At 35.8% G+C, this 19,348-nt stretch overlaps 1 protein-coding gene across 2 annotated transcripts in view; it reads left to right on the forward strand.

Annotated features, from left to right (window-relative positions):
• Positions 1–19,348, forward strand: part of UNC13C (unc-13 homolog C) — a 533,240-nt gene that overhangs the window by 406,877 nt on the left and 107,015 nt on the right. For both annotated transcript variants that reach the window (XM_045555386.1, XM_045555388.1), the window contains 3 exons: positions 11,420–11,546; positions 15,406–15,502; positions 16,148–16,291. In XM_045555386.1, the coding sequence (XP_045411342.1) occupies positions 11,420–11,546; positions 15,406–15,502; positions 16,148–16,291 (368 nt within the window). The remainder of the gene's footprint in view (positions 1–11,419; positions 11,547–15,405; positions 15,503–16,147; positions 16,292–19,348) is intronic.

Here is a 19,348-nt window from a genome sequence, read left to right on the forward strand (position 1 = left end):
TCTTTTATGGTGTATGCAGGTGCCAGTTGTGGTGGGCAGGGTGGGTCATTCCTCAGTCTCCTGAATAACACGTGTGGGTAGCAGCAGTAGGAATGGGTCTGTCCTCAGGCCCCCTGGGGGTACAGGGTGAATCAATAACCAGGCCCCTGAATGACCTGTGTGGGTGCTGGTGGCAGTGGTGGTGGGTAGGATGAGCCAATCCTCAGGCCCCAGGATGGCATATGGATGGGCCAATCACCAAAGCCCATGAAGGCATGTGTAAGTGCATGGTGGCTCTGCTGCTGGAGGAGACAGGGTTGCTGGTAGAGGCAGTAGCCCCAGGCAGGTAGCTCTCAGACCCTGGAGAATGCAAGCTTTGGCTGTCTTTGTCCCGGTGTGCTATACCATGTATTTCCTATGGTGTAGGACACTGACTGGGCTAGAGTGCTGGTGACCCAACCACACCCCTGGGTCTAGCCAGTGTCATGACACTTCTGCCCTCTGGATGGACATAGGAGTACATCAGCATGGCTTCAGCGATGTGGAGATACAGGGGTTTTGAAGCCCAGATTGCAGTGTAGTCTGGTGAGGGCTGAGCTCTCAAAATGGTGCCATACTACAGCTGCTTGGGTCTTGGGTGATGTATAAGACCCAATGTAACCTCCTTCTCTGCAATAATGCCATCATGTGGACTCTCAGTAGGTTCCTATACCAGTCTCAGGATTTGCAAGGGCCAAAGGATCTCCCATGGCTAGGACTGCAGGAATCTACAGTGGGAATTTTGACCACTGGGGGTCTCTTGCTTACCTTTTCCTCACAATGAGGAGTTCTTCCTGACTCTGAGCCAATCCTGGCTGGGTCAGCTGCTTCATTTCCCTCTCCTTCCATCCCTTAAATGTTCCCTGTCACTTACCTGCTGAGTTCTCTCTTAGATACTCTATTTGACATGTAGTTATCTACTCACTGCTGTGGTCCTTTGTTGTGGAGCAGGTAAGTGCCAGGTGCTTCTGGTCAGCCATCTTGAAGGCCCCTCCACATTTAGAATTGTGATGTATATTGCTAATTTTTCCCTTTGGGCAAAATAGTCAATCTGATGAATAAATATCATCTCATTAAATTTTTATTTCTTTAAGTATGAACATATTTATGCATTTTCACATGTTTAAAGGCTGTTTTCTTTTTGATGAGAATTCTCTATCCTTTAACTTTTTAATAAATTAGTTTATCAACTGTTATTAATTTATAAATTTCTTTAAATATTAAGAAAATTTAACCATTTTTCAGAAATGCTACAAAAATTTAGGTAGTTTTGAATACTAGAGCTGCAACTCTGCCATAATTAATAATCTTATTATCTATGTCACTTCTTCCCTCAGGGCTTTTTATTTTCCTATTTCAGAAAAAGTAAGATGTCTTCTTGCCACTTTTCCAGTACTTAACTAATCATATCTTTTACTCCTTGAGTGAATTTTTCAGAGATCTGTCATAACTTTGGTGGCAGGGTCTCTCAAAATATGCTACCCTGATCACCTGCATCAGATTCACCTGAATGCTTACATTTTTATAAATATATTTTAGTAAAATGGTCCCACCTCTTTCCAGACTGAATCTCTGAGAGTAAGGGTCAGAAATCTGCAATTTAACAAGCTCAGACTCAATTTCAAGAACCATTATTCTAAATAATTCAGATTAAGTCCCTTTTACTTTATTCATAATTTCTTTTCATGAGCACCAGACTGTTTTCTCCACATTACTCATTCTCTGCCTTTGCCATTACATAAGATGTTAAGGTCATCTTGATCATAAGAACCATACTCCTTAGGATTCAAAATGCCACTGGCATTTCTTTCTCTCCCTCTTCCTAGACCCTTCACCAACAGAAGCACATGTATTCACAGAAGGCACGCACGCACACACACACACACACACACACACACACACACACACACACACACACAAACACACAGTTATTTTCTCCAGTTATTTTCTGGCGGTGGTCTTCCATGACTGCTCACACATTAAGTGGTACAATGGAGGGTTGAGAGGGTTATGAATCAGAACTCTAGCTGCCCTGAAAAACCACACCTGTGCAGCTAAGGGTTAGCTACATAGTTTTTTCTTTCACACACTCAAACCTCTCAAGTGAGAAGGGTGGGGAAGAGGTTGGCAGGAAGAGGAAAGTCATGGAGAGGGAGTCAGGACAGTAATGTGGGACGTGCTGTTAAATGCTCATAATGCATCCGAGTAGATCATGCATTGCAGTTTTCTAGGTCCAGGTGTTTTTTTTTTTTAAATCCCTCCTAGATTCTGGCCATGCTTATTGGTTACTTTTACTTTCCAGTGGGCATGTAAGTATCTGTGTCTTTCTGTGTCTATTTATGTATTTTCAGATTAAAATTGAGACATGCTACATTAGGTCTTCTATTCAGATGTTATTTTAAAACCATCAGATGAAGCCTAACATGTTAGAGCTAAAATAGTTGTACAGAGAAAAAAACTTAGACTTATTTAAAAAACACATTATCAATAAAGCAAGAAAATAACCATTTCTACCAATAATACATTTTAAAGTAGTCAAATAGTTAGAATATTTTAAGTACTTCCAGTCAAAATATAAACTACATGGACAATTTTTCACCTTATCTTCATGACTTAGATCTATTTCCTTTGTAAGTAATAAAGAGATAATAGCAAGTTCAGAAAGCTAATGAAAAAATAGCTTTGAAATCTACCAAAAAGACAAATTCCTGCTCTTTGTTTTTGTATGTTGTAAATAATTGATAGAAATCAATTTTGTCCTAAAAAGGGATCTCAAGTACAGGTCACAGTTAAATAAGTAATGAGAAAATGTGCAGGAAATTACAAGAAGTGAAATCCATAAAGATTTGAGTCTTTTAATAAAAAACTGTAAGTAATGATTTTACAGTAAACAGTATAAACTTCTGAGAAATACGTGATTATTTCTGAGTGGCTTATATGAGCTCTGCATTATGGGAGAAATTATTTTTATATTTTGACAATCCTTAATAAGCTTACTGACATAAACAGAGTCTTTTATTTTCACACAGAAAATTGGGTCTTTTAAGACACAGCAGTGACTTTCCCCCATGGCAAGCTATGAACCACAAACTTGCAGGCCAAGTCCAATGTTGATCAGTCTGATTGATGACCCACTCCCTTCTCAGTAAGACTGAGGAGGAAATGAGGAAAGGGACATGGCAAAAATGTTGGCTATAACCTTTACATTCTTTTATCCATCCACTCATCCATCTATGGTTCTAAGCAAACAAGGTAGTTTGGGGGTACAGAATTTCAATAAGTTGCCATCTCTGTCTTCAGTTTATGTAGCAAGGGGAGAGGTGAGAGGCAAGGCTATGGAATGGAAAGACACTGAACCTAGATTAAACGTCACAACTTCTACCACAATCATCTCTGTTACCACCCAAGTCCAAGCTGCCCCATCCATTGCTTGTTCTACTGCAGTGGCCTTCTATGTACCCTTCTGCCTCCACTTTTTGATCCCTATAGTCTATTCTCCAGACAACAACTAAAGTGATATTTTACAAGTATAAATGAGACCAAAATCATCTAGTGTTATTTCATAACTCTTAGAATTCCACAGTGTTCTTTATCATGGGTTACAATGTCCTATGTGACCTAGTTCTGGCTCCTCTCTGAACTCAGATCTTAACATTCTCTCCCTCACTCACTCTGCTTTAGGCCAGGTGGCTTTAGGCCACTCACACTGGCCTCTTTGCATCTCTTTGAACTTGTCAGGCATGCTTTTTTGCTTGAGGGCCACTCCGCTTGCTATGTTCTCTACTTGAAATGCTCTTTCAGGAGAGGCTGCATGGTTTGTTTTCTGACTTCATTCCGTTTTGCTCTCATATCATCTCATTAGAGATCTTCCTTGGGCACTCTATTGAGAAAGACATTGCTTTTTCCTTATCTACTCCCTTACTCTGTGTGGTTTTTTTTTTCCTAGAACACATACCACTATTTCACATTGTATTGAATGGTTTTTATTGTCTGCCTCTTCTCACTGTTATAAGCTCCAGGATGGCAGGAACACTCTGTCTTCTTCTTTGCTGTATTCTCTGAACATAGAATAGTACCTGGTTCATAGTAGATAATCAATAAACATGTTATACAAATGAATAAAATCTACATTTTAGTCCCCAGTTCTGTTCTCATGGAAATATTCTGTACTACATCTATTGCTAGGATTCTAGGTAAAAATACAAAGTAAGTGGAACTTGGGTTTGTTTCTTTTTTAATATCCTTGTTTCATGATTTGTCAATTAATCTCAATAGCTTCTTTTGGTGCCTATATTTTACCAGTATATTCCAAACTATTGCCCATCTCTGTTGTTTTTCTTTAAAACACTCTTTCCTTTCTCATCCTATTTTTCTTTTTAACTATTCATCTCTATTTCATAGCACCAGATTATGTGGACCTGCCTTTATACTATGTCCTGATTTTCTAAGGTCTATGGCTCAAACAAATCATGTAGCATTCTTCCAAGTCATACCACGGAGTGACTCCCTACTCTAAACAGACCAGTCTAGCATTGTGTGTTGTAAATCTAGACCAGAATTCTAAGTAGATATCTGATAGAGTAGATCTATGAGGTATGTCTAACTATACATCATTCTTAGCTTAATGAACCCAGGGAACCTGGATTCATTCTGGGCTTCTGCTGAGGAATTGGTTGTCATTATGAACAGGATTGCCAACTACTACTCCTCTTAAGGGTACTGCTTCTTCTGGCATCGGTCTTAGTGGTCATAAAGTAAGGCAATATTTTATTAATTTTTTTTTGGCTTTTTTCTGGTATTTTGCTAAGATTTGGTTATTAGAAATATGTCATGAAAGACCCTTCTATATCTTCTTTCTTACCCTACCAAAATTAACTATACTTGTTCCTCCATAGTCATTGATTCTTAAGAAATTTGATTAATTATAATTATGACTAATCTTTCCTCTTTGTCAACTTTTTCTCTCTGGAGGATTCACATCATTGGTCAAAATTATTTTTCCTAACATATTATGTATAGTCATTTATTGTTTTCATTTATTATTTTATTACTCCAAGCTTTTACCTTGTTAATATCCTGGCTTACTTTTGGCAGCCATAATTTTAGGTGATTTCTCACCTTCAAAGATGTACTGACATTATAAAAACCTTTAAAAAGCTTCTCTAAAATTGAAAATAGCAACTCTTATTTTACCTTTTTTAAAAATGTCTAATTACATAGCTTAGCATCCTCAGTGTATGAAAAACAACCCATGATCCCCATCTAGATATTGTTAATATGAATTTATAGTTACTTAGAAAAATATTTATGTGGGTTTATATATCTATATAGTCTGATATGTATTATTTTAGCACCAGAGTTTCTGGGTGTAAGTTTTGTGTTTGTGAGCACACAATATCTAGCAAAACATCATAAACATTGGACCCCAATACTGAATTTTTATCTGATATTCTTTCCAGACCTTCCATATCACATATCATCACCTATTAGAAATAGAGCAGGCTTTCAAACATGGAGAGGGATACTGAAGATAGTCTTACCAAAATTATATGCTACAAACTATAGGATAAAACAGAGTATCTAAGGAATAAAATGATATCACAAATTAAGGACTGAAAAATGACACTGTGATGATGGCAGAAAATATGCCTTTGCCATGTGACTAGGTTGAGTGGATACCATTGTTATCATGTAAACCAAAACATAGTTACACAGTTCTGCATTCTACATAAAACCCCACGCATAAACACTAACTTTCTGGAAAAAAAAAATTCCTTCCATGTAAGCACTGGTAAATACCATCCAAAAGAAAATAGATTCTTCCAAATTGCCAAGCTTTTTTTCTTGTACAATTTTAATTAAGCATTTTTATTCTGGTAGTAAAATATTCATATTTCTCATTGAAATTCAAAGATTAAATTTTGTATAAAATTGTACTGCAGCTTGGAAAACTAATTAAATTGTTTTATTTTGTAAATGTAATGAGCTAGTTGAATTTTTATTGTCAAAATTAAAAATGTAGGAGGATTGATGGCTAAATAAATCCTGAGAGTCATTCACATCATATGAGATAGAGGGAATTTTGTGAATGTAGTCTACTACTAAGTAGAAGATAATTCAAGTAGAAATAAAGGTAATTTGAAGTATACTCTGCATTTGATGTTATAATCTCTTACATTGGTAATTTGGTAGGCAGTAGTTAGTACATAATTGTAGTTTATTTGAAACATCTCCTATATAATATGTGGTTACCCATTATGGAAGGAATATATGAACACATAAGAAAAACAGGCACATGGATTTTGGAAGAAAAAAAGCTCACTTTTCACAGAATCATCTAAGTGGCAATAACCAACCAGAACATAACTGAGATCCCACAAATATGGAACAAGGCTAACAGGAAGGTAACAAAGGGTATTAATCTATCCAGAAAGCCTATGTACTTTAACTTTTATGATTACTCCTCATTCAGAGCTTATATACTTTAACATGAACTTAACAAATTTGATTAAGGGGTTTCCTATGTAACAGTGCATCACTTCATCGTGGGGTAAGGTAGTCTTACATAGAGGTACTTACACTGATATAATTCCAACAAAGCAAGGAAATAGCCTGGGTACATGCATATGTATATATGCATGTATACATATAAAAAAAGAAACAGAGACAGGAAGTTAGAAAGCCAAGTAGTATGGAGGATAGTTAATAAGTGGGTCTCAATCTTTGAAAACCTTTTTGTGATGCAACAAAGCCCAAAAGTCAGTCATATGGCAAGGAAGGCTGGGAAATGTAGTCTGGTTGTATACTTGGGAGGAAAAGGACATAGTTTGGTAACCAGTTAGTTAAACCTACCACAAATACTTAGGTTCCTGGTGATTTCAGTACTACAAGTCACTGTGAAAAAAAAAAAAAAAAAAAACCCAGAAACAAAAGTTTATATTTGACATTTGCTGATTAAGGACAAACATCACATGTGGATCTCTTTTTATGGGAACATACCCTTCCTTTTCATTTTTGTTTACACCATCCTCAAGATCAGACCTACATCTCCAATTAACTCAAGAAACTGAAAAACTCCTGTTAATTCAGCTGAAGTGCATCATGCATAGAAAGATGTCAATTACTCTTTTGTTGAATTGGCAGAAGGTAAAAACAGATAAGCTGGTCTGTTTCTGTTCACAGAGAGCAGTAAATGTCTGTTGATAGTACATGAGAGAAACACAGCCTAAAGAGATAGAAACTAATTCCTATGGGCTTACAAGCAATTCAGGAAGGAAGAAATTATTAGTAATTGTTCTGTCATTTTTTTTCAGCAAAGGGGCTGGTAAAACTCTGATAGTTTGAGTTATTATACCAGATACATTATTAGGAACTAAAATGGATAGTTTCTAGACAAGAACAAAACCAGATTTTGTCTTGTAGAATGGTCAATGGTATGTTTCCTGTCTTCTTTCCCATATCCATCCTCAGTGGGGAGACTTGGAGGTAGGGAAGAAGTGATCTGCCAATGTGTGGCTGTAGCAAATTAGACACATAGAAGTGTTTCCTTTTTGGAACTGTGAGAACAGCAGGAATGAAAGGACTGCAGCAATATAGGGAGCTTGCAGAGTCCAGGAGGATGAGTTTGGGAAGGTCTGTAAATTCTGACCAAAGCACCCAAATAGGGGGGAAGGAACAACTTCTGCAGTTATGGAGAAGTGAAGTGCAAATGGGTTAAGTAAATAAACTAAATTTCCTGCCAGAAAAACCCACTGGGACTCTGCCCACAGCTGGCTTTTACCTGCTTTGCAAAGCGTAGAGGCTACTGAATTGCAAGGGGCAAGGATGGATGAACCCTTTCCTTTCATGGCACAGCAAAAATTCAGGGTGTAACCAGACTTACCACCAAATATTTAAAAACATGAGTAGAGGGGAAGAAAAACCCCAAGGTTTTAATTGGAAACATAGCCATGTAAATTGACAGAAGACGCGCGCGCGCACGCACGCACGCACGCACGCGCGCACACACACACACACACACACACACACACACACACACACACGTCTTAAATAGCATCCCATTTAAGTAAGAAAAATAAGTCCTGTTTTATGTGAAATGTTTCCTCTGACACAAATTCCTCTCCATGCACTAAACTTTACTTTATCACTATCAGAAAATAATTTATTATTTAATTGTTCACTGATATCACAACGTTGGGCTAAATTCGTCTCCTCCTAGAGACCACAGCACCTTATACATTCTGTAAGTCATGGCACTTGCCACATTGTATTAACTGTTGATATGTCACTCTTCGTTCTTAAGCTCCCTGAACTTCAGAGCAAAGAGCATGTGGCTATCTTTATATCCCCAATGCCTCACACATAACCTAGCACAAGACACACACTAAATAAACATTTTTCGTATAAAATGAAACTGGGTTGCCCTTCCCTTTAGGATCCTGTGAATGTGCAAATACTCTTGGAAGAGGTAACACATTAAGTCAAGCTCATTACTAACATTTCAGAGCCAAGAGCATACATGAAGGCCCATATAACATAGATCTAAATATAATTTATAAATCAAGCTAGTAAACTGTTAAATAAAATGTGTTCTATCTTCCTACCTCAACAACTATACCTTCATACTGACATGGTAAAAATTGTGTATAACAGGAGTTATGTTTTATATGCTAAAAGTTAAAAAAAAAAAGCTAAAAGTTAAAATTTAATTATCAACATGCATATCTAGATATTAAGCTTAGACTGGGTAATATTTGGGTATTTAAATAAAGATAAATCATATTTTTCTTCCAGAAAATACACTTTCTCATGCTTATTTCAGCAAAATCACTAATTATGCAGTTATAATAAAAACTTTCAAATATTTTGTGTTCCACTTAAAATGTTAACAGTACAACCTTTCCTGAGTCACACGATGTCTGCTGTCTTTCTTTTCTTTCTGTTTTTAAAAAGTTAAGCACACCTTCACTTTGAATTTTTTTCTATTTCTATTTTCTTTTCAACCCTTTTTCTTTCCTGAACTCTATTTACACATTTCCATATTCTACTCAATCTCACATTACACAGTCTTCATATTTAAAGAATTAAAAAATAAAATGTCATATTCAAAACAGATATGATTTGAATATTTATAAAAGGCTGTAATTTAAAGTAAATTTAAAAGAACAAAAATTGAAATTTAAAATTATTTCCAAATGTATTCCCAGATATGGTTCATATATAGTTTTTAGAAAGTTATTTTCTTCCAAAATTTCCAAAAATATTTATTGAAATGAAGACAAAATAATTATTTGATATAATTTTTATACAAATCATTTGAATAAAGATAAAATTCAATTAATTAAATATATCTAGATTTAAATATAAAATAAAGCTATTGACAATTCTAACATTCAATGGCTATTTAGTTGGCAGAGAATCAATATCACGCCTCACATAAAGTACATCTAGAAGTAAACTTGTGCAACTGAAAAGTAATATGAATTATTTAATATTTAAAATAGTCCCCAGCCATCATGTACACCTGTTTTAATTCATAAGTGCTGCTCTGATGCATGAAGAAGCATAAATTAGAACCAAAGAAAAGTAAGAAAATGGGTGTTTGCTAATACTTGAAAATGATGCTTTATCAGACAATAATCTATTTCATTTCTGCTATCCAAAGGAAGAATCTGGGAAGTTAATTAGTTTGCCCTTTCTCTTACCTCAGTGCTTCCACAGTGCAAATTTGTCCCCATACTTCAAAGTAGTATCTGTTTCTGTTGTCAGCAATGGCACAACCTGCAAACCTTGGTAGCATTTGGACACAGTCACCTTTTGTTTCTAGGACATAGGACAAAAGATGGTCCAAAATATTACTCTGGGGCTTAGAGGGTGTTAATCATAAGGGCAGGTGGTGGTAGTCACGGGAACAGGTGGTTAGCGTTCCAGCTCACTCTGGGCCAGCACGAAGTGTGGGGTCTCACGTGACAGAGGAGCCTGCTAGCTCTTTAATTTTTGAGTCTATATTGGTGATAAGTCCTCTAAATGTACGGATCTCAGAGCAAGGATCTCCTCTTGTCCAGGTTTCCAGGTGGTACCCTGTTAAGTTCCCACCTATGAACTTATCAAGTTAAGGTTTCCCCTTAAGGAGTGAAGGGATGCGAGCCATCTGGAGACTGAGCTGATGCCGAATGGTGAAAAAGATGAAATGAATTTGGAGGGAGCTCATCTTGCTCATAAGTTTGTTTGGGAGTTTGGCCTAGAAGTACTAGTTTATTAGTCTTGTTTCTATGTGAGTACATATCTGTAGGTTGCCTCCTCCCCTCTGCCCAGTTCTACAAATTGTCTGAAATTAATCATTGTTCGGATAATTTGAAAATATTTGATTTAGGGTTGTATTCTCTCTTGTGTTTACCATTAGAATTTATATCCCTCTGTAGTCAGGTTTCGGAAAGCAGGGATGCCTTCAATATATTTATAATAATATAATTGCTTCATTTAGTACTTTTAGAATTTTGCCTGGAATATAAAGTATAGGATGTTTCTCCTGTAAATCAAAAGCCTTAGGAGACTCACAGACCTCAAGCAGAACTTCTAAGAGAGGACTTTCAATCTGAATATAGCTAGGGATATTTTGAGATTGGTTACGTTCATAGTTGTAGCCAGAATTGGCCAAAATTCTGGGGGACAAAAGCAGAGATAAACATGTTCAGTAAGATTATTATTCATCTCCATTCCCAAGTACTGTATGTCTAAATCGCAATAACTGTTTTAAGCTATACTTTATGAGCAAGAGTGAAAAAAACACCACATATTAGGAAATCCTGTTAAAGAAATGTAAAAACATCCACAGAGTGAAAAATTTTAATAATTTTAGCTGAACTTGAAAGGTGAAGACAAAATCGTTTGGCTTACAAGTTAGAGATGTTTCCTTTCCTTTTCAACTACCTTAATTCTTTAAGTGGTAAATAGCTAGGCCAGAAATGTGATCTACTCATTCACAGTTCCACTATTAATTGGTGATTATGGCTGATTCATGTTTTATCCATGCTTAGAATTTTAATTCTTTTTGTCACTTTGCATCAAGCTAAAAGTAGTCAAAATATGAAAGCTCGCAGGTAAATAGAAAAATTTTAGTATGTTATTGCTCTCTCACTGCATCAGACTTCTCACTTTTCCCAGTAAAACACATTAGAACATTCAAGTTATTTTGCATTACTCCTTGACCTGTTCTATGTAGGACCTATAATTATCTTTGCATTTTGTAAAATTTAGGTCTGCTTTTAGCAATTCATTATGCCTTTACTGCTAATATACTATTTCCTTCCTTTTAGAAATGCTACTAATAAAAGTAGATTGGAACACAGAAGCATTGTTGGCAAACCAAGCTTTATTAAATGCATGATTTTATCTGTTATAGAACATGAAAAGCAGCGGTTATGCAAAAGTACCGATTATATGAATTTGCATTTCAAAGTGAAATGGTTTTATAATGAATATGTGCGCGAACTTCCTGCCTTCAAGGATGCTGTTCCTGAATACTCCTTGTAAGTAGTGATTTTCACACACACACCCCGTTCTCAATTCACAGCCCTGTAAAATTACACCTGAGTGGTATAGCCCTGAAATCTCTTCACATAGTCTTCATGTGAATGCACAAATTTCTGTTATAAAATTAACATTAAAAGATTTGCATGTCTTTGGGAAGCATACTTAATTGAATTGTGTTGCATTTTTCAAGTTTGCCTTACTTGGATATTCAAATCAAAGACAAAGAAATATATAATAGGATATGGCTCACATGATGAAATTATTTTCTATAAAAGTGCTAGAAGGCATATTTTTTAAAAATAAGGTGCTTGTATATTGATCTATATAATCAGATTTTCCCTTTAATTCAAACTCATAACTGTCTTAGAAATTTATATTACTAAAATAGAAATCATTATTTAACAGGTAACTTTTTCATAAATATGTCTCTATTAAACACATTTGTAATCACACACTCACACATGTAATACTCTGCATTTGATATGTATTTGAATTCTATTTTGTTCTATTGAAGGGAGTCTTCCATATGTCAGGCATTGTGCCAACTGCTGTAGGACGATAGTGAATAAGATAAAGACCCCACTCTTAAAGGAGCTTATACTCCAGGAGATATTTATAAGTTCAAAAAGGATGATAAAGCAAGGCAAAATTAAATATGTGCAATAGAGTTTCACAGAAGAGAGACATTACACCTATTTGGGGGACTCCACATTGCATTCATGAATGGAATAGCTTTTGATATAGACTTTAAAAAATAGGCAAGGTTATGGCAAGAGAAGGGAGAAAAGCGTTAAGATGAAAATGAAAGTTATGAGTAGAATCATGGAGGTAGGAATATATTGGCTCTGATCCATGGGAAACAGGCTTATTCCAATGGGGGTATAGGGTATTTTTACCAAATTAGTAGAAAGTATATTTTAAAAAGTAATATACAAAAAGTAGTTTAGAACTGGATTATTGCAAATCATGTATGCTGTGAAGCTTGCACCACATTCATTAGGCATTTCTGGAGTTGGAAAAGACAGAATAGGAGACAGAAAAGAGATTTAGAAGGTAATGAGCAATGTAATGAGGAGATAGAATACCTCTTTAATATAACTTTTCTCATAGAAGTATATAAGAAGGAATGGGACAGTGGGACAAGTTAGAAGGCTATACTATGGGGTGAACGTTGGGGAGATGTTGGTCAAAGGATACAAAATTTCAGTTAGAAGGAATAAGTTCAAGAGACCCATTGTACAATATGGTGACTGTAATTATTAATATATTCTTAAAAGTTGCTAAGATAATATATTTTCTGTGTTCTCACCATTAAAAATAAGTATGTGAGGTAATACATGTGTTAATTAACTCAATTTAGCCATTCCACAATGTATATATATTTCAAAACAATATGTTTTACATGGCAAATATATTCAATTTTTTATCAATAAAAAATTTAAAATATTTAAAATACAATAAATTCATGTTAATGAAATGTCTGTGATCAAGGGCTGTGAAGGTTGCTTGGAATTGTGAGACTAAGATCCCAGAGAAAAGGAAACTACAGAGGTAGGAGCACAACCCCTTGCAGGCAGTTTCCCCTTGTGGTATTTTCTGATTCCTAATCTGCTCACATGTGGAGATTGAGGCAGAAGCAAACAAGTAGAAAGCAGACCCTAAGAGATTTAAAACTAAGTAGAGACATTAGCAGTCTCACAGTGCTAGAGGGACAAAAGTTTGAGGTCAAGGCTTGTGAAGAAAAAAGGGACATTATACAAGCCCTAAGCTTTCAGGTGAGATCTTGGAAAAGTTCTCTAGAAAAAGGGCAAACTAGAAACAGACCAGCCTAAAACCCAGCCTTCTCTAGATCAAGGTGATCTCCCTGCATTCTGTCTCCAAGAAAAAATTTAAATCTTCTCTGGAGGACATGATGAACCAAAGATCCACAATTTTTCATGGACAATGTATAATATTCACAAAAAATTAAGGGTTACCAGGCAACAGGATTAAATGACTATTTGCAGGTTACACTTCTTCAGCAATGTTTTAGAGAATCAGACAAAAAAAAAAAAATCAGAACAAGGAATTCTGAACAGTATAAATAACACATTTGAAGATGTCTGTCTATACAGGTATCTATAGCTCTAAATCTACATATCTATCTCTGATCATCCAGAGGTTCCACAATTTTTCACAGACATTATTTACAAATACACACACACACACATACATACATACATACAATTTATAACTTACAGTGATAAAATACACTAAGTACACATGGTGCATTACCAAAATAGATGATCTATTGGGCCATAAAACAAGTCTAATAAATTTTAAAGGATTGAAAAGATTTATTATATATTCTTGGACCACTGTGGAATTAAGACAGAAATCAACTCCAAGAATATAACTACGAAATCACCAGATACATAAATTAAGCAGAATATTCTAAATAACTCATGAGTCAAAAAAATCACAGTGAAAATTATAAAATATTTTGAACTAAGTAATAATAAAATATGGCACATTGAAACTTGTGGAATTCAGTTACAACAGGAAATGGAGGAAAATTCATAGCTTTAATTTCATTCATATGAAAGAAAAAATAGAAAATAGTAAAAGTAATTATCAGAGAAACTTTGAAAACAGCAAATTAAATCAAAAGAAAATAGTAAAAATAAAATAATATGACCTAGAATAAAAATAAAATTAAAAACTTATTTTTCTTATCTTAGCCAAAAAGTTGATTTTTTTAAAAGACTGACAAAATTGAGAAAGCCTTAGCAAAGCCAAAGGAAAAAAGATGTCACAAATTAACATTAGTAAGAAGAGACATCATAAAGATTCTACAAAGATTTTTAAAAGTGAATATTTATGCTAGTATATCTAAAAACTTAGACAAAATATACAAATTTTTTTAAAAATAGAATATCTTAAGCTGATACAAGAAAAGTGTAAGCTCTGAGTGGGCCTATAACTATTTAAAAATTGAATGCTTAATTAAAAATTATGTCACAAATAAAATCTCATGCCCAGTTGGCCCCAAATAGAATTCTTCCAAATGTTTAAGGAAGAAATATCACCAATATTGCACAAAGTGTTCCAGAGATGTCAGGAAAATTTATCCTAAATAAAATGTACAATGTTCCTAAATAAAATGTACGATGTTCCTAAATAGACACGAGTATTATAAAAATGGTAGTTCTCCCCACACTGGCCTACAGAATCAATGTAATCCCATAAAAATTCCAAAAGGTAATTTTGTACAAATAGACAAGTTCATTCAAAAATGCACATAGAAACATCAAGGGCTGAGAATAATACCAAGACAGTCTTGAAGAGGAAGTTTGAAAAGCTGGAGAACTACACTATTGGTTATCAAGACTTACTAATATTATAAAAGAGTGTTGCATTAGTGCATCACAAGTAAATCAAAGAGACAAAATAGTCCAGAGGGGACAGACCTACACACATGCTGTTACCAGATTTGCATCAAAGATGCCAACTCAATGCAGTGGGGAATGGATGGTGTTCTAAATAACGACTGCCTGATGTGGGCATCCATGTGGAATAAAGAACTTTGAAACTTAGATCATTCACAAAATCCAACTGCAGATATATTGCAGATCATAATTAAAAAGCCAAAGGTAAGCATATTTGAGGCAGCATGGGACGAGGCAAGAAAGAGGTAGAGATTGAAGGTAAAAGAGAAGGGGATACTTGATGAAGTGAAAAAGAAGAAGCAAAACTGGAGAAGGGGAATGAAAGGAGATTTTTGGATCCTGAATTACATTCATATAAGAAATAGCATTCCTGTGAATTATATGCAGTGATGTCCTTTGTGCTATCTAACACGATTAATTTTTTTAGGTGGTTTGAACCTTTTGTCATGCAGTGGCTAGATGAAAATGAAGATGTGTCCATGGAGTTCCTTCATGGAGCACTGGGAAGAGACAAAAAAGATGGAGTGAGTTTAAATTGCCATGACTACTTGCTTTTAAGCTAATGGAAATAGTTAGGCTTATTGTTACTAATGTGGTTTTGTTTTAATTCCCCGATGACCAAAATCAATTTAAAACACAATTTCAAAGGGTTGGTTAGAACCCTAGAGAATTGCTTAAATTAAAAAAAAAAAAAAAAAAAAAAATCTATCACCCCTTTGTCCCAAGATTCTTCTTTACTTCTCAAATTGTTCTGAATCTGCAAGTTCCCCAAGCTTGTACAACACTTCTATGTTATCCTGGAACCTTTCTAGGATTTCTAGATTAGAAGCAGGTACCCTCCCAGTCCCTGTAAAACATCTCTCAAAGTCTTCAGCCACAACCGGCTTGCTAAGCTATTGTAATGACCGTGGGGAAGGAGAAATATGAAAGAACCAGTCCCTCAATTCACCAATGTAAAAACCAATCAGCAGTAGCTTGGCCCGGGATATTAATTCCACTACACTTTCCAGAAAAGGAGCTGAATGATTTTAAAGTGAGTAAGCATTTTATTACCAGGAAAGGTAGGTAAATGGTATGAAAGATTTAGTTGTTTATGTGAAATACTTAAGACTCTCTCCACACCCCTGCTAATGCATTTATTGGGGTGGTTTCACCTCCTCTCCCCTCAGTTCCAGCAGACATCTGATCATGCCCTCTTCTCTTGCTCCGTGGTTGACGTCTTTGCTCAGCTTAATCAAAGCTTTGAGATTATTAAGAAACTGGAATGCCCTAATCCTGAAACATTATCTCACTTGATGAGAAGATTTGCAAAGGTAGGTTAAATGGAATGATCTTTTTTTCCCCGGGGACTTTGGCAACTTGAAAAATGCCATTGTTTTATAGTATTAGTCTTCCCTGACACCACTACCCCAATTTAATTTGTAATTCTGTACTAATAGGTTCAGCTGTTTCTAAGATTGTCATCTGATTTACTGGACTTCCTATTTCTTTAGTATGGATTTTTCATCTTAAAAACCTATTTTGTTCACATTGATGACTCAGTCACTTGAAGAGATTGTCAGGAATGGTCAAATTATTTCTATTTCTAATGTGACTCTCTAGCTGAAAGTAACCCTTGGCATTTTATATGCAAATTGACAAGTATGTTTTAGCAGACACTGTAGTATAGTAAAACATATACTGGACTTTGAGTCATGAAAACTAAGTTCTGATTATAAATCAACCTATAATTACAGTGTGAATCTGAATACTTCAACTTTTTATGAATTTAGTTTTCATATTTGACAGATTGATATTGATCAACCAAATTTCTTTTAAGGCCTCTTCTCTTAAAATTTAAGGTGGCTTGCTAGGTGCTTACTTTGCCAAGAGTTTCAAGGTAAATATAAGAAATAAAAGAAGCAGTCTCTGTCCGTCAAATCTTAAAAAAAAAAAAAAATTCTGTGTAATACTCAAGAACACAGGACATAAACTAATTAGAAGATGGCATGAGAGGGACACGACTCAGCTTCAAGCATAGTGGGATCTATAGTAAACTGGGAGGAGGGAAATATGATGAGAGCTGAAATAGACAGAGGCTTCGTGGTAAAACTAGGGCTCACAGAAACCTAAAAAGGTAAAGTTAGAAAAGTGTTCTAAGGCAGAGGAACAGCAAGAACAAAGAGATAGGTAAAACTGAGCATGACATGGCCAGGGCAGAGAGAAACAACCCTTTGGGGGGAAGTAGTAGGAAAAATTGGGAGAGCGAAGGTGGCCCAGACCTTAAGGAGCTGTGCTTCCCAGGTGGAGAGATTAGATGTCAATTTAGAAAACCCTGAACATTTGGAGATTTTTATGCAGGGTAGTGACATGACAAACATAGTAATTTACGGAAACTACTTACACAGTTCTATGTCTGGATGATCTAAATATAAGTCTGGCTCCGTGGGTTGAATGACGACTGAGGTTTCAGCTGTTAATTCAACACGGGCTTACTGACTGCCTCACTTGCACACTTTATTAGCCACCTTGAGAGATACAATCACGAACAAGCATAATCTCTGACTTCAAAAAACGTGTAATGGTAGGGCCAAAACTGTCAACAACTATGACACATTCATATATATATACACACACACACACACACACACACACACACGTATATATTTGACATGTTAAGAAATAAGGAAATGCCAAAACTCAATTTAAATTGTGTAATAGTTAAGATGTTTGATTAGTCTGCGAGGGCTGCCATAATAATATACCACACACTGAGTGGCTTAAACAACAGAAATTTATTTTCTTACAGTTCTGGAAGCTAGAAATCTAAGATCAAGGTGTCTATAGGTTTTGTTTCTCCTGAGGTCTCTCCCCTTGGCTTCCGGATGGCCATCTTCTCCCCGTGTCATCTCATGGCCTCCTTCTGTGTGTCGGCGTGTCTGGTGTCTCCTTTTGAGTCTACATTTCCTCTTATAAGGACACCAGACAGACTGGACTAGGGCCCACTCTGGCAACTTCCTCTTAATTACTTTTTTAAAGGCCCTGTCTCCAAATCCAGTCACATTCTCAAGTGCTGAGAGTTAGGACTTCAACTTACGAATTTTGAGCACAAAATTTAGCCCATAACAGATGTGTACATTTAACATGCTACTGCTTTTAACCAGAGAGACAAACACAATGAGTACATAACTGCTTTGGCATCATTATAAAAAGTCTAAAGTTGAAGCCCTTTATGAATGAGAGGTTTTGTCCTGATCCTGTCATTGGCCCTATCTCATAGAAAAACTTAAACTCAGTTCTCTGATTGATGGATTAGAGAAGATGTCTTGCAGGAGATTACATCTTTAATAGATGTGATAGGATAGTTCATATTGAGGAAACAAACCCAGAAACTCTATAGTTTAACACCACAAAAATTTACTTCCTGCTCACAAAACATCAGAAATGGGTTAGGTGACCCTGTAAGGGAGCTCTCCACCATTCTATGACTCAGGGATTCTCTAGCCTAAGAGGTTCCAAATGGGAGAAAGCGTAGACTTTCTAGAAGGCTCGTGGAGCCAAGGTTGGAAAATTAGTTTCACAATGTAAAGAACCTTAAAGAACAGGTAAAGTGGCTGAACTTATTTAGCAGAAAACTGAAGAGCCAATGAAGCTTTTTAGGAATACAAACTGTTGGCCTAAACAGTACTACGGTATTTATTTGCCATGAAATATTTTGAACTCACATCTTTATATCTATTAATTAGGAAGACTAAGCTCCCACTTTTTAACATAATAGCTAAACATCATTTACCTGAATCACTCTTAGAGGGGGCTTTCATAGTCCCCTTAGATGATTCCCATTTCCCAATACAGTGAAATCTGCAGGAGAATAATTCTAAGAATTCTCTAAGTCTTTTCTTGACGAGATGCTGTATTTTGGAAGAATGCCAAGAAAGAATGAAACTGGGTCATTAGGGATAGTGTTTGAAAAAGTATGTCACATGCTGTTCTTGGAATTCTGTAGGACTTGTAGTGAAAGCAGGATCACATGAGAATTTAAAAATCTCAGAGTTAATGTATTTAGTGAGATATTATTATAATGGTACCCAATATTAGAAAAGTAACTAGATTTCATCCTCAGAGTAGTCAGGCAGGCACCTTATATAAGGTGGGATCCTTTTATCAAAGGATACTGAAATCACATTGTCTTTCTGGGACTTAGATTGATAATCCTCCTGGAGATAAGATATATTGATGCTCTCTGCAGACTGGATGGGTGGAGTTTCATGGAAGACAATTTTTCTGCAGATTGGGGGGGAGGGGGATAGGAAGGCGAGCGGGGTGGGGGGAGGCGGAGCTCAGCTGGTGATGCCTGGCCCGATTCCTAACAGGCCAAGGACAGGTACCAG

This window comes from Lemur catta, chromosome 1 (assembly GCF_020740605.2).
Source record: "Lemur catta isolate mLemCat1 chromosome 1, mLemCat1.pri, whole genome shotgun sequence".
Lineage (NCBI taxonomy): Eukaryota > Metazoa > Chordata > Mammalia > Primates > Lemuridae > Lemur > Lemur catta.